A 16,677-nucleotide genomic window follows, 5' to 3' on the forward strand; every position below is an offset into this window, starting at 1 on the left:
GGAGGCAGGTTCGTTTTTATCATTTAAAAATAAATTGGATAGTTATATGGATGGGAAGGGAATGGAGGGTTATGGTCTGAGCGCAGGTATATGGGACTAGGGGAGAATATGTGTTCGGCACGGACTAGAAGGGTCGCGATGGCCTGTTTCCGTGCTGTAAATTGTTATATGGTTATATGATTGAATGGTGGGGTAGACTTGATGGGCCGAATGGCCTGATTCTGCTCCTATCACTTCTGACCTCATGCTTATTTCATGTATCTGTTCTCCAAACAGAATGTTTAATCAGAACACAGTGGTGCAGCTGTGGTATTTTGTGAAATGCATCTACTTTGCCTTGTCGGCCTACCAGATCCGCTGTGGATACCCGACCCGCATCCTTGGCAACTTCCTCACCAAGAAATACAATCACGTCAACCTCTTTCTCTTCCAAGGGTAGGTCGGAAAAAATAGAGCTGTATATATTCAATAGTCAATAGTCAATAGTCAATAGTCTATTTAATTGCATGTATACATTGTATCTGAAGTAATATAAATATAAGTATCTGAATGACAAAATGCTCGTTGTGGATTACAAACAATAAACTAATTTCTTAAGCCCCTGTCCCACTTAGGAAACCTGAACGGAAACCTCTGGACACTTTGCGCCCCACCCAAGGTTTCCGTGCGGTTTCCGTGCGGTTCCCGGAGGTTTTTGTCAGTCTCCCTACCTGCTTCCACTACCTGCAACCTCCGGCCAACCACCTGCAACCTCCGGGAACCGCAAGGTTCCCGGAGGTTGCAGGTGGTTGCCGGAGGTTGCAGGTAGTGGAAGCAGGTAGGGAGACTGACAAAACCCTTCGGGAACTGCACAGAAACCTTGGGTGGGGCGCAAAGTCTCCAGAGGTTTCCGTTCAGGTTTCCTAAGTGGGACGGGGGCATTATGTCGTTGTGATTTTTCAGAGGATCGACATCATGTGTTTCTGTTCGGTCGCCATTATCAACTTTCAGGTTCTCTCTTTACTTTGTAGTTTCCGCCTGGTGCCGTTTCTGGTGGAGCTCCGTGCTGTGATGGACTGGGTTTGCACAGACACCACGCTCTCCCTGTCAAACTGGATGTGCGTGGAGGACATCTACGCCAACATATTTATAATCAAGTGCAGCCGTGAGACAGAAAAGGTATTTGGTCTGCTCTTGACCCTCTATGCCCAATATCCATGTATTCAGCGGTATAAATACAGCTCAACTGCAGCACCAGCTGATTCTACAACTATGCGAATTGGGAGCTAGAGCAGGCCACCCGATCCTCGGCCCTGATGTAACCTCAACCCCACACCGCCAGCATAATCCCACCAACCTTTCTCCAGAATCTTGAATCTACTGTATCTATAATACACACAAAAAGCTGGAGGAACTCAGCGGGCCAGACAGCATCTCTGGAGAAAAAGAATAGGTGACGTCTGGGGTCGAGACCCTTCTTCAGACGGGTCTCGGCCCAAAACGTCACCTATTCCTTTTCTGCAGAGATGTTGTCTGTCCCCCTGAGTTACTCCAGCATTTTGTGCCTATCTTCAGTTTAAACCGGCATCTGCAGTTTCTTCCTACACGTGGGACCCATCTATCCCTGACTTAAAAATAGTCAAAGACTCTGCTTTTGCCACCTCTTGAGGGAGAGAGTTCCAAATGCTCAAGACCCTCTGAAAGAAAAAAAAATCACTTTGTCTTTGTCTTATTGTTTAAGAAGGAACTGCAGATGCAGTTTCTACCCAAGATCCTACCCAAAGATTCTTGTCTTTGTCTTAAATGGGTTCACATTTTTTTCACTCAATTCTAGATTCTCTCACGACATATAATATCCATTCCACATTTGCTCAATTAAGACCGCTCATGATGTTTTGTGAGTCAATCAAATCCCTCCAGCTTTTCTAAATTCCAGTGAGGCCGGCCTAGGCAACCTAACCTGTCCTTGTTACACAGATTGCCCAGCCCACGTAGCAGTCGAATAAACCTTTGCTGAACTGCGTGAAAAAGAAGACCAATTCTGAACACAATACATCTGATGGGGCCTCAGCAGTGCTCTATATAACAGAATACTTTGGCCAGGGTGAGCACCACTGGAAATTGGAGGAGCAGCACCTCATATTCCGCTTGGGCAGCCTGCACCCTAGCGGCATAAACATTGAATTCTCCAATTTCCGGTAGCCCTTGCTGTCTCCTCCCCTTCTCAGCTCTCCCTCAGCCCTCGGGCTCCTCCTCTTCCTTTTTCCTTTTTTCTCCCTATCCCCCCCCAGCCTCCCCACCCTACATCAGTCTGAAGAAGGGTTTCAGCCTGAAACATTGCCTATTTCCTTCGCTCCATAGATGCTACTGCATCCGCTGAGTTTCTGCAGCACTTTTGTCTATCTTCGATTTTCCAGCATCTGCAGTTCCTTCTTAAACAATACTTTTCCATTCAACTTGCCTCACATTAAGCACAAACATTCTGTTGGCTTTGCTAATTTGGTGACGTGCCTCCATAATAAGGTTCACATAATAAGGTACAACCCAAGGCCCTTTGTATTTGGAGTTCTGCAATAGTTTGTCTGTTGGATAGAATGCATTTTCACTTTTCCTACCAAAATGAATAATTTCATTTTTTTCACATTAATACCAGATAAATCAACTCGTAAGAGTTGATTTATCTGGTATTAATGTGAAAAAAATGCCACCCATTATTAATCAGGCACACACTTTGCCTATTTAATATTTTACCTGCAGATCATTAGATGTCTAAAGTTATACCGTGAACACACAATCTATTCACAAACAAAAGCATAAAGACTTAGCAGCCAGTGCAAGTTTTAGCAATGTGACTTGGTTAGTTCATGAGTTCTAGGATCAGAATTAGGCCATTTGGCCCATCAAGTCTACTCTGACATTCAATCATGGCTGATCCATCTTTCCCTCTCAATCCCATTCTCCTGCCTTCTCCCTATAACCCCTAACACCCGTACCAATCACAAATCTGTCAATCTCCGCCTTAAAAATATCCATCGACTTGGCCTCCACAGCCGTCTGTGGCAATGAATTCCACAGGTTCCTCAACAGTTAGTTTGTAGTTCATGTCAAATGATCAAAATAAAATGTTATGTAGAGTTAAACATTGGAATAAGATCAAGGGGGAGTACACAAGCAATAAAAGGATAACAAAACAAGGAATGATGTCCACATCCTTGGTTATTAACGTTTATAGCCACAGAGAGTGCATTTGAACGGAGAGTCAAGCAGGGTGGAACCATTTTGGGGATGGAATTGGTGGAGTGTCTTCAACACCAACTAGTTACTTTCCATGTTTAGTTAACAACTGGCCTCATCATTATTACCTCATTAATAGTATGACAACAGGAATCTATTCAGCCTGAGATGGTTACAATATCGAACAGAAGTAGGAATGGATTCAACAGAAATGTTATTCAGTGCGTGTTAGTTGGCAAAACGGTGTAACGAGCGTTTTCTATTTTTGTAGCGTTATCCACAGCCTAAGGGGCAGAAGAAAAAGAAGATTGTCAAGTATGGCATGGGAGGCCTCATCATCCTTTTCCTCATCTGCATCATCTGGTTTCCTCTTCTCTTCATGTCGTTGGTCAGATCGGTAGTCGGTGTAGTGAATCACCCGGTCGATGTGACAGTCACAGTTAAACTTGGTGGCTATCAGGTAACTTTATTGTCCAGAAATGTCTAATTACAGCATTAAAGTAAAATTGCTTCCAAAATCTAGACAGGGTTTAGTCAATGGACAGGCCAAAGGTAAACGCATTGTCACACTTTCCATGCTGGTTATGCATATGATGTATTTTCCTTCCTCCTTCCTAGCTGAGAGTTAAAGCCGTTCCTATTTCTTCGCTACATCACTATAGTCAGCCAGTTCTAGGTGTCAGAGAGCCGTCATTGATGACTAGCTGAGTTAATAAAATGGTTCTGAGAATATGTTTCAACTAGAGTTGCTGCCTTACAGTGCCACAGATCCAAGTTCAATCCTGACTATTGGTGCTGTCTGTATGGAGTTTGTACGTTCTCCCCGTGACCTGCATGGTTCTTTTCTCTGGTATCTTCGGTTTCCTCCCACACTCCAAAGACGTACAGGTTTGTAGGTTAATTGGCTTGGAATAAATCTAAATTGTCTTAGTGTGCATAGGATAGTGTTAGTGTACGGGGATCACTGGCTGGTCAGCATGGATTGAATGAATGAATGAATTAATGAGTTTATTGGCCAAGTATATTCACATACAAGGAATTTGCCTTGGTGCTCTGCCCAGAAGTGACAACATGACCTACAGTAACAGTTAGGAATGACACATAAAACATTAAACATTAATAATAAAACATTATCGATTAAACATGTGAATTAAATAAAATACCAGAGCAAAAGGAGGCTACAGATTTTTGGTTATTGAGTAGAGCTACTACTCGTGGAAAAAAAAAGCTGTTTTTATATCTGGCTGTGGCGGCTTTGACAGTCCGGAGTCGCCTTCAAGAGGGAAGTGATTCAAAGAGTTTGTGGCCAGGATGAGTGGAGTCAGAGATGATCTTACCCGCTCGGTGGACCAAAGGGCCTGTTTCCGCACAGTATCTCTAAACTAAACTAAACTTAAACTGCACCAGCCTCAGATGCAGCGCTTGGTAAAATGCTGCTGACTGATCAAATTTATTGCTGTTCTGAAGATTCTCTCCAGTTTGCTTCAGCATTATCATTGGTGCAGGTACTGTATGTGTTTGGCTCATGCTGCCTACCTTTGGTAAACAGGTTAGCAGCTACCAGCAATATCCAGGCACAAAGGATGAGTGAATATATTGGACAGCTAATTCATAACATGAGCCCTGTCTCTTGAAACCCCTTCCCATAGCCAACTGGAAAATCATAAATAGACACAAAACGCTGGAGTATCTCAGCGGGTCAGGCAACATCTCAGGAGAAAAGGAATAGGTGACTTTTCGGGTCGGGACCCTTTTTCAGACTGAAAGGTCGAGAAGGCCAGAACAAAACTGGGCTAGCAAACAGAAGACCTCTTGGTGGGTGGAGTTCATAATGGCCCATTGTTAGCTGGGGAAGGTTTGAAGGACAGAAAATCATAAGTCGTTACAAATTCAGTGACTGCAAGTTCAGTAGACAAGGTCAGCATAAGCACAGCAAGGTGGAGGAAAGATGATTGGATTAACAGGTAAGGTGGATCAACTCAGGGTGTGGAGAGATACAGTGGTGTTTAGTTTAGTTTATTGTCACTTGTACCGAGGTACAGTGAAAAGCCATTCACAGCGTATAGATCTGTAGGAGTAGAGATTTAAAATTGTGGAGCAAGTGTAATATGTGATTGTAGATCTACCTTTGCGGCTAGCACGCAAATGGTCGCCTGCGTTGGGCGCCATCTTGAGGTACGTGTGACTGGGATGTTACAGCCATTACAGAGATACGACTGGTAGCTTAATGTTCTAAGATAGATGTGCTGTTGACAAGATCAAGGTGGGAATAAAAGTGAAGGGACAGTTGATTTATTCTTCTTCTTATCGAGTCCACACACAAGATTGGAATCTGAAGAAGAGTTTCGACCCGAAACGTCACCTATTCCTTCGCTCCACAGATGCTGCCTCACCCGCTGAGTTTCTCCATCATTTTTATCTACCTTCAATTTTTCCAGCATCTGCAGTTCTTTCTTAAACAAGATTAGAAGTTGTTCAGACAGAGCTGAACACACTTCTCGGCATCTGCGTATAATGGTGTCTGTCTTGCGTGTGGGTGGAAAGAGGGTCGCGGCGTGAATGCTCTTTCCTTGACCCCAGTTGATTTATTGATTAAGGAGAACACCATTTTTTTTTTTTTTTTTGTTACTAAACAAAAAATTTATTCAATTATTAAAAATAATATTTACACTACAATAAAACAAGCCAGAACCCACCACCATAATACAATACAAACATGTATCCATAATAAACTACTATACAACTACGTTACAATCCTTATTGAGGATATATTCAACACCCTGCGGAGCCCAGCGGTCCAGGAACTCCCTCAGGGTGCCCACAGACAGGGCGTATTCCCTTTCTAACCCCACCCGGGCACGGACGTAACCCCGGAAAAGGGGAAGGCAGCTGGCCCGGGTAGAGCCCTCCGCCGTCTGGTGCCGTGACTCGCGGATGGCCAGCTTGGCCAAGGAGAACACCATGGAAGGGACTGCCATGGTGCCAAGGGCTTAGAACGTGTTCTGGAACGTGTACTCAAGCAATATGTAGGGGGGCTGTTTAAAGAAGAGGGTACAGCTTGACCTGGAGAATAGGGCAGGACACGCGACCAAAGTGTCGGAGGGTCAGCCTTTTGGGATCAATGACCACTGTTCTGTATAGCTTAAAAATAGTAATGGATACGGATAGGGCTGTTCCACCAGTTCTAAATTGGGGCTGGGTCAATTTGCATAGTGTTGGACGGGAATTTGCAAAAGCCGATGAGCGTTGGTTGTTTGCAGGCAAAGAAAGCTGGGATGCTTTGAGACGTGTGATAGTGGACGTTCCAAGTTTGCGTGTTCCTGTTCGATTGAAGAGCAGGGCAGGTAGGAAAACGGAACTCTGGACGATGGGAGAAATTTTGGGAGGAAGTGCGAGTCAGGTATAGACAGCTGGGAGTTTGGAACAGCCCGCCTGCAGATGTGGTGGAACATTCTATTTTCTCGCACAACCTTTTTTAGTTTAGTTTATTATTGTCAAGTCTACCAAGGCACAGTGGAAAGCTTTTGCTGTGTGCTATCCAGTCAAAGAAAATACTATACGTGATTACAGTGCTTCCAGCTGTTGCTGCAGCAATTTAAAACCTGCTTCATCACTAGGTCACTTCCTTTTCCTTTTTACCCCCCCACCCCCACACACACGCATAAATTCCCTGGGGTCCTCGGGTATGCAGGGACCCCCCCCCCCACCATGGTTGACATTATTGTAATGTCGTTTCAGGTAACACAACGGTGGGTTTGCTGGGCCTCTGTGTACTAGCACAGACACAGTTCTCCTGTACCAATGTGACACTTTACAGTGTCATTACAGTGAGACTCAAGACCTGTTACTGTGGCTGATATTTAGTTTTGTTTTGCATGGAAACAGGCCCTTCGGCCCACCGAGTCCGCACCGACCAACGATCCAATTAACCTACAAACCCGCACGTCTTTGGAGTGTGGGAGGAACCCGGGGCACCCGGAGGAAACCCACACTTTCACAGGGAGAGCAGAGCGTACAAGTGCCGTACAGGCAGCGCCTGTCGTCAGGATGGAAGCTGGGTCTCTGGCACTGTCAGGCAGCAACTCTACCGCTGCCTCAGATCGTGTGGATTGTGCTTGAAAGGAAAATGGTGCTTTATATTAAATTGCAACGTTGATCAAATGTAATTCAAGAAATATAACAAACATTTCTTTACCCTTACACTTGCAGCCCCTGTTTACAATGAGTGCACAGCAACATTCACTTAAACCGTTCGACCAAAAGGATTATGATAACCTCTGTTCAATGTTTGAACGCAATCCAGTAAGTTTCTAAAGCATGTTGTTTTATGTTAATGCAATAGTACAAAAAATACAATACATGAATGCCATTTCCATCCAGCTATCACCAGCAAAGAGAAAGCCCTGTAAGGATCCTGCCATTTGCTTGTAGTTCTGTAGAAAACATCTGGTGAAGTCCTCTCCCAGGCAGGTGCTTCCCTGTGAATGTCGGAGACAGGCTGGAAATAGAGTCATAGAGATACAGCATGGTAACAACCTGCCCACACCGGCCAACATTTCCCAGGTACATGTCCCACCTGCCTGCGTTTGGTCCATATCCCTCCAAACCTGTCCTATCCATGTACTTGTCTAACTGTTTCTTAAACATTGGGATAGTTCCTACCTCAACTACCTCCTCTGGCAGCTTGTTCCATACATCCACCACCCTTTGTGTGAAAATGTTACTCTTCAGATTCCTATTAAATCTTTTTCCCCTTCACCTTAAACCTATGTTCTCTGCTCCTCGATACACCTACTCTGGGCAAGAGTCTCTGTGCCTCTCATGATTTTATACACCTCAATAAGTTCACCCTTCATCTTATAGGAATAGAGTCCCAGTCTACTCAACCTCTCCCTTTAGCTCAAACCCTCTAGTCCTGGCAACATCCTTGTAAATCTTCTCTGTACCTTTTCCAGCTTGACAACACTTTCCTATAACATGGTGCCCAGAACGGAACACAATGCCCCTAATGCAGCCTCCGCAACGTCTTATACAACTGCAACATGACCTCCCAACTTCTATACTCAAATAAGATGCTTGTATATCTGACCTTCCTCTCTCCAGCTGGACTCGGCACTCAAAGAGGTTCTGTAGATCCAACCTTATGTTTTCACCAAGAATGGCTGGTAAAAGCAGCCGTTTTGTTTTGGTTTATCCCACTTAAGAGCATAATTGTATTTATACAATGTGGATGTTTCTGCCAAGTCTAGAGCTCATTGCCATCCAAAATTACCTCCGAGAACATTCTATCTTCTCGAACAAATTCCCTGGGGGAAGTGTGAAAATGCACACCTCCAGATTCAGGGACAGTTTCTTCCCAGCTACTATCAGGCAATTGAATCCGCCTACCACAACCTACTACTAGCCGGTGAGAGGACAGTTCAGTTGCCTGATAACAGCTGGGAAGAAACTGTCCCTGAATCTGGAGATATGCGTTTTCAAACTTCTGTTCCTCTAGCCTGATAGGAGAGGGAGTGACCAGGGTGAGATGGGTCCTTGATGATGCTGGTGGCCTTGCCGAGGCATTGTGAAGTGTAGATGGAGTCAATGGAAGTGTGGTTGGTTTGTGTCAGTGATTGCCATAATGGGCCAGGTTCATCTCTTCCCCATCCCATGTCATGGCCAGCAGCGTTCTACCTTCTGTTGGCCATTCTAATCTCCTCATACTCAGCACCAGCCTGTATCCCACATTCACTTCCCCTTCACTTCATGCTTGCACATGGAGAAACAGAGGCAGAGCATGCCAATGGGGCCAGGGCTTGTCAACGTGAGCTGGAAGCATCAAAAAGTGTCTGCACTCTTTCTGCATTGGTTTGGGATGGGGGAGAGGGAAGGGGAAGAGCGTAAGAAAGGTGCACTCGGTGAAGCGGGTGAGAAGGAGTCTCATTGCAACAGGCAGAAATGATTCCATAATCTGTTTTGACAAAATACATGATCAGTTCGTATTCACGAAATCCCCCACCATTTCTGTCCTGTGAAACAAACACTGGGATACAGGTACACACACACACACACACACGTGACTATTTAGGACTCGTAACCCAGTGCTCCTCCGAGCCGCTCATCACAGGGCAAGATTAAGGGCTGTTTATGGCAAGTCAGTCTATTTGCATGGAAGTTGTGACACAAAAGCTGGATTTGGGCTGTACCGGAATGTGTTGATGCTTGATGATGTTAATCAGCCATTAAAGACAGGCACAAAATGCTGGAGTAACTCAGCGGGGCAGGCAGCATCCTTGCAGAGAAGGAATGGGTGACGTTTCGGGGCGAGACCCTTCTTCAGACTGAGAGTCAGGGGGAGAGGGAAACGAGAGATATGGAAGGGTGAGATGTGAAAACGACAGATCAAAGCAGATGGCGGACAAGGAAATGTAAGCTGCCCGAGTGAAATATGAGGTGATGTTCCTCCAATTTGTATTGGGCCTCACTCTGACAATGGAGCAGGCCCAGGACAGAAAGGTCAGTGTGGGAGTTAAAATGTTTAGCAACCGGGAGATCTCGTAGGCCTAGGCGGACTGAGCGGAGGTGTTCAGCGAAACGATCGCCGAGTCTGCGCTTGGTCTCACAGGAGTCCACATCTGGAACGGCGGATACAGTAGATGAGGTTGGAGGAGGTGCAACACCTTTACCTCACCTGAAAGGACTGTCGGGGTCTTTGGACGGAGTCGAGGGAGGAGGTATAGGGACAGGTGTTGCATCTCCTGCGGCTGCAGGGGCAGGTACCTGGGGAGGGGGTGGTTCGGGTGAGAAAGGATGAGTTAACCAGGGAGTTGCGGCGGGAACGGTCGCTGCGGAAGGCGGAGAGGGGTGGAGCTGAGAAGATGTTTCAGGAGAACAAGTTAGGGCTTTATTCTTTGGAGCGCAGAAGGTTAAGGGGGGACTTGATAGAGGTTTTTAAAATGATGAGAGGGATAGACAGAGTTGACGTGGAAAAGCTTTTCCCACTGAGAGTAGGGAAGATTCAAACAAAGGGACATGACATGAGAATTAAGGGACTGAAGTTTAGGGGTAACATGAGGGGGAACTTCTTTACTCAGAGAGTGGGAGCTGTGTGGAATGAGCTTCCAGTGAAGGTGGTGGAGGCAGGTTCGTTTTTATCATTTAAAAATAAATTGGATAGTTATATGGATGGGAAGGGAATGGAGGGTTATGGTCTGAGCGCAGGTATATGGGATGGGGAGATTATGTGTTCGGCACGGACTCGAGATGGCCTGTTTCCGTGCGACTATATGTTTATATGTGACTAGTGTTGGGAGGACGAAAATGGGGAGGTTTATGTGCAATGCGACGGCTGATGGGGCTGAAAGGTGGATATGGGGGATCTGTCTGTTGCGACAGGTGAGGGGGAGCAAGCTGCAGGATTCAGCCATTAGTTTTCGAGCATATACATAAAAACTTTTATTAGTAACGTGTTCGGCAAAGTTCGGGGTTCATTGATTCTGCACCAGAATTCCTGACATCCAAACATTCCCTCTCCTCTCCCACCCTGAAGGCTGCTATGCAGTTTATTTCACTCTATGGATATAAGGATATCATGACTGCGCATATCGAGGGGAGTTCGGGGTCGTTGTGGAGTGTGAGTCCACCCAGTCGCCAGGCAATGATTACTGAACTCAAAAGCAATGAATCCGTGATGACGCTTCGCCTGATGTGGAATTTTCAGAGGTAAGATCATTTTTAATCTCAATTTTATTGGCAGGAAATTCATCCGATCTGCCCAGCCGGGGATAATCCAATGATCGCTCTGATCTCCACCCTCCCGGCCTCGCTTAGAATGAGCCCCAATCACAGGCCCAGTCCTTGCAGCCACCCCCACCCATTCCATGACCTTAGTCCTGCTCACCAAGCCAGCTTAGTCTCCCGCCCTCAGACCATGGTTGTCCACACTCAGCCTCCCCTGAAGCCCACATCAACCTCATTCTTAGCCCACACTTACACCAGAAAACACACAGCGCCAATTCAGTCCCTTGGGTTTAGTATAGTTTAGTTTAGTTTGGATTAGAGAAACAGCGTGGAAACCGGCCCTTTGGCTCATCCAGTCCACACTGACCGGCGAACCAGCCACACTAACACCATCCTACACACACTGGGGGCAATTTACATTTATACCAAGCCAATTAAACTGGGTCTTTGGAGTGTGAGATGAAACCGAAGATCTCGGAGAAAACCCACGCAGGTCAGGGGGAGAACGAACAAACGGACGTACAGACAAGCGCCCGTAGTCAGGATCGACCCGGGTCTCTTGCTCTGTGATGCAGTAGCTCTACCACTGCGCCACCGTTCTGCTTTGGATGTGACTGAAATTTGCAGGAGTCCATGCATCATATTTGTACATAAGCAAATTACGGGCATAAATGAGGAGGTAGACAAAAATGCTGGAGAAACTCAGCGGGTGAGGCAGCGTCTATGGAGCGAAGAAATAGACGATGTTTCAGGTCGAGACCCTTCTTCAGACTGATGTGGGGCTCGGGGGGGGGGGGGGGAGAAGAAAGGAAGAGGGGGACACAGTGGGCTGTGGGAGAGCTGGGAAGGGGAGAGGAAAGAATGAGAAAGCAGGGACTACCTGAAATTGGAGAAGTCAATGTTCATACCGCTGGGGTGTAAACTACCCAAGCGAAATATGAGGTGCTGCTCCTCCAATTTATGGTGGGATTCACTCTGGCGATGAAGGAGGCCTAGGTCAGAAAGGTTGGATTCGGAACGGGAGGGGAGGGGGAGTTGAAGTGCTGAGCCACCGTGAGATCAAGTTGGTTATTGCGAACCGAGCGGAGGTGCTGGGCGAAGCGATCGCCAAGCCTGCGCTTGGTCTCACCAATGTAGACAAAAATGCTGGAGAAACTGGGCATGAAAGAGGGAGTTTGCAGATCATGGCCACGTATGCTGCAGTCCCACCTCCGCAACCTGTGCATGGGGAGAGAGGTTAATGGAACAAGTTGGGGAAGAAAAGACAGAACAAGCCTCACCAAAATAATTGCTGAGAAAGAAAGAAAAAACACCATCTGGTTAAAATATATTAAAAATCTATATTTATTAAGAATATTTAAAACTGAAACAGAATCATTATATAAATAAATACTTGAAATTAATTTAAAGCAGTTTGGACGATTTAACTAAATATGATTTAAAAATGTTTTTTAATGTATATGGTGATCTGTTATTGTGCAATATAATATTTAACTTGCAATTAACTTTCTAATCATTTGACCACCTATGTGATCAGAGTACAATTGTTCATGTTTCCCGTGATCGATCCTGTGTATTTTCCTCGATTATTAAGATGGACATTTGGTGTTTTTTTATGCAGAAACTTGAGTCTAGGTGGAGTCCAGGAACACGCATCCGAGAAGCACAACATTGATCTGGAACCGGAGAACCCTGTGCGTGAGCAGTTGGCCGGTCTTCTCCTGGGAACGCGCAAGGAACCAGTGTATGTCTTTATTCATTTTTTCTGATCCGACCACCACTGACCGCACTATTACCTTGGATTTCAACTCACTTTCTCGACCGGGAGATGCAGCAGGCCTAGGCAGACCAGGCACGGGTGTGGCAAAACAGTTTCTTTGACACACTTCAAGCAGAGACTAGGCAACGTTTCACCGAGTATGGTGAGAGGTTGGAAACTAGAGTAAAAGTTTATAATAATAATAATAATAATAATAAATTTTATTTATGGGTGCCTTTCAAGAGTCTCAAGGACACCTTACAAAATGTAGCAAATAGAGTAAAAACATGTAAGCGGAATGAAATAAATAGTAAAGACATCACCAGTACACAAATTAAAGACAGAATTCAATCCAAAGACAAAAATCAAAAACACAATACGAAGAGAGAGCAGCGGCAGCTAAAGCGCGCCAGCGTACACTCTCCCTTCCGGCAGCCATCTTGGACACAGAATAAAATAATCATTATGGTTGTGACCAAATAATAAAGGGCCTGTCCCACTTTCACGACCTCTTCACGACCTCTGCCGAGTTTGCCCTTGACTCATACTCACAGCATGGGTGTCACGAGGTCGTAGGAGGTCATAGGTAGGTCATGATGCTAGTCGTAGGTACTCGTGGCATCAAGTAGGTCGGGGCGTTTTTCTAGCCTGATGAAAAATGTCCACGAATAAAAAAGATGGTGAAAGTGGGACAGGCCCTTTAGGCTTGCAAACGGTTACCCATTGACATTTTTTCAAATGAAAATTAACATGTGATGGTTAATTATATATTTGGAATGACACTCTTATTTTGAGGCAAGTTTACAGAATGGATTGTACAAAATATAATCCTCTGGATTAGTGAACAATGTCATGGTTCCCACATCTAGAACGTTCTGTGCCATGCTCAATCTGCATTCCTCCCCAGTAACAACTAAGTTACAGAGATAGGTTGAATAAGTTAGATCTTTATTCTCTGGAGCGCAGAAGGTTAAGGGGGGGACCTGATAGAGGTCTTTAAAATGATGAGAGGGATAGACAGAGTTGATGTGGACAAGCTTTTCCCTTTGAGAATAGGGAAGATTCAAACAAGAGGACATGACTTCAGAATTAAGGGACAGAAGTTTAGGGGTAACATGAGGGGGAACTTCTTTACTCAGAGAGTGGTAGCGGTGTGGAATGAGCTTCCAGTGGAAGTGGTGGAGGCAGGTTCGTTGGCATCATTTAAAAATAAATTGGATAGGCATATGGATGAGAAGGGAATGGAGGGTTATGGTATGTGTGCAGGCAGGTGGGACTAAGGGAAAAAAAGTTGTTCGGCACGGACTTGTAGGGCCGAGATGGCCTGTTTCCGTGCTGTAATTGTTATATGGTTATATGGTTATTAAAGGTGCTGCAACTGCAGGATTGTATGTTAACCTGATATTTCTGTACAACTGTTACAGGTTGATCTCACATATGCTGCCAAAGTACATCAGAGCTCCAAATGGCCCAGATGCCAATCCTGTTGAACAGATAAATTCAGGTATATATTTTATTCCTTGGGATTCTTTTGTTTTAAAAACGGCAATTGAAACTGTTTGCCGACTAAATCCTTTGCTGATTGATGGGAATAAATTGCATGTTATAATTTTCACCGGGCAGCCTTCATTTTTCTTTGGAACATTATTGTTTCATGAACATTTAATTGAACCACTCGTCAATGTTCCTCAAAGAAATTAAATAAATCCAAGCAAACTAAAAGTGAATGGGACCTTTCCTCTGTTGTCCTGTTGATAAACAGATTTACGGTTTTGATTTTCATGACTGTCAAGATGTGTGATCGAATGTTATCTTTTAATAAATAATACATCACACATTAAACCCAGGTGAGTGAAACATAGGGTTTCTGATTCAAAGAAGAACTGACACTGAATTCGCCCATTGACTTTGCGACTGGACACGTACATTGATTGTGTGGATCACGAAACACTAATCCACCTGGACCTACCTGATCTCCCGGTTGCCAAACATTTTAATTCCCCTTCCCATTCCCACACTGACCTTTCTGTCCTGGGCCTCCTCCATTGTCAGAGTGAGGCACAACGCAAATTGGGGGAACAGCACCTCATATTTTGCTTGGGCAGCTTACACCCCAGTGGTATGAATGTTGATTCAAGTAACCCTTCCACCCCCTCTCTCTCCATCCCTCCCCAGCGAGTCGTTGCACCAGCTTCAAAGCCGTTTTATTGAGTCATTGTCTATAGCTCGTTTTCACCCAGGCCACAGCTATCAATGGCCTGTTTCCTTTATCATCGTTACCTTTATGCATATTTTTCATTCATTTGTATTATATCTCTCTACATTACCATCTATGTTTCTAGTTTCCCTTTCCTCTGACTCTGAAGAAGTCGCTATCCGAAATGTCACCTGTTCCTTTTCTCCAGAGATGCTGTCTAACCCGCTGTTGCTCCAGCGTTTTGTGTCTTGGCTTCGGTTTAAATCGACATCTGCAGTTCCTTCCTACACACTAAATAATAATATGTCACTATTGTACAGTGATAGAGTTCTGCAATGAAGGAGCTGGTAGTAAGTACTCTGTGGGGGTTTGGTCCATTGTAATAATATATATTGACAAGAAAAATCAAAGGTGTCCAGTTAGACTTGATGAGATGTTACTTCCTCTTCCAAAGTAACTCTTTAACAATGTTTCACTATTGATAGAGCATGAAAACAATTATCTAAACGTGACGATGGAACTGCAAAGGCACGTTGGCAGGAATGCAAATGATCCGGACGGAATCTTGGAATGGTGGGTGATCCAGACCAAAACTGAGGAGTGTAAACAGAACGAGTGTAATGAACTGCAGATGGTCATCTTTAGTGACAAGGTCAGCCCACCAAGCCTTGGCTTCCTCGCTGGACACGGGTACGTCTCTGTCATAAACGTTGCAACTACAAATGTCATTTTCTTTTATCGTGCAAAGTTTTAATAAAAGACTAGATGACCCGTGGACCCGTTGGGTGTCTGTTGTGATGCCAGAGATTCCCGTTGCGACGCCAGTCAAAATGGCGATCTGAAAATCGCGGCGGGCCCGGCAACCTTCCCCCAACTGTGCAGGTGTGGCTGACGGGCCCGGAAAGTGGGAGCGCAGTGCCGCTCACGGTATAAAGTAAATTAAAGTTTATATAGGGAAAAACTTTGTAAAATCGAACAAAACTTGCTACTGCACATCGCAGGCGAATGGTGAGTTAGGCGCCCCTAAAATTGTTGCGCTATCCTGTACCGTTTTGGCTGTATTTCGGGAACATACATACATACAAAATGAGACTTTTAGTTATGTATAGATTCTACATTGTGATGAATCTTCGACCAGAGTGTATCCCATTCATTGAAAATCCATTGAATAAGCCAGTAAGACTCTCATAGCCAAAGTCTACATCTCTGAAATGCGGAATGCCTGCTGATGTTACATTGCTCGTACAAATCACTGCAGCAGCATAGAGGAGGAGAATGGAGCTGAGCTGAGCATATAATTTCTATTTTGTTTATACTTTTGAAATGATATTTTTGTGGAACCACGGTGATCGTGTCACTGAAACTGTAGACAGGATCCCACACAGTAATGGTAGTAGTGAGAGTGTAGAATGTAGAACAGCACAACACATGGTGGCGCTGCGGTAGAGCTATTGCCTTGCAGCGGCAGAGACCCGGGAAATGGAAATTGTTAAATACTAAATTATGATTATAACTATGTTATAATTTGATTCGATTTAATCTCAAAATGTATTTACCGTATTTCCCAGCAATGAAGACGCTAAGATAAGGCACGAATATTTACCTGCGTCTTGGAGGCCGAAGGTTAGATTGTTAGCCGAGAAAGATATACTTGACTATCCCTCAATACAGCAGCTGTAAACGGACAGCGCCGCTGGGGTGGGGGTTGGGAGAGTTCCTTCCACAGCGTGTGGGGAGTCTGGCCTGGGTCAGCGCGGCTGGGCCGCTGGGGGTAAAGTTGCGGGGA

The 16,677-nt window shown here is 45.0% G+C and overlaps 1 protein-coding gene across 2 annotated transcripts in view; it reads left to right on the forward strand.

Annotated features, from left to right (window-relative positions):
* piezo1 (piezo-type mechanosensitive ion channel component 1) overlaps positions 1 to 16,677 on the forward strand; it is a 278,272-nt gene that overhangs the window by 258,925 nt on the left and 2,670 nt on the right. For both annotated transcript variants that reach the window (XM_055649000.1, XM_055649001.1), the window contains 8 exons: positions 277 to 435; positions 1,011 to 1,158; positions 3,485 to 3,673; positions 7,423 to 7,515; positions 10,745 to 10,917; positions 12,557 to 12,679; positions 14,119 to 14,198; positions 15,377 to 15,581. In XM_055649000.1, coding sequence (XP_055504975.1) covers positions 277 to 435; positions 1,011 to 1,158; positions 3,485 to 3,673; positions 7,423 to 7,515; positions 10,745 to 10,917; positions 12,557 to 12,679; positions 14,119 to 14,198; positions 15,377 to 15,581 — 1,170 coding nt within the window. The remainder of the gene's footprint in view (positions 1 to 276; positions 436 to 1,010; positions 1,159 to 3,484; positions 3,674 to 7,422; positions 7,516 to 10,744; positions 10,918 to 12,556; positions 12,680 to 14,118; positions 14,199 to 15,376; positions 15,582 to 16,677) is intronic.

This window comes from Leucoraja erinacea, chromosome 17 (assembly GCF_028641065.1).
Source record: "Leucoraja erinacea ecotype New England chromosome 17, Leri_hhj_1, whole genome shotgun sequence".
NCBI lineage: Eukaryota > Metazoa > Chordata > Chondrichthyes > Rajiformes > Rajidae > Leucoraja > Leucoraja erinaceus.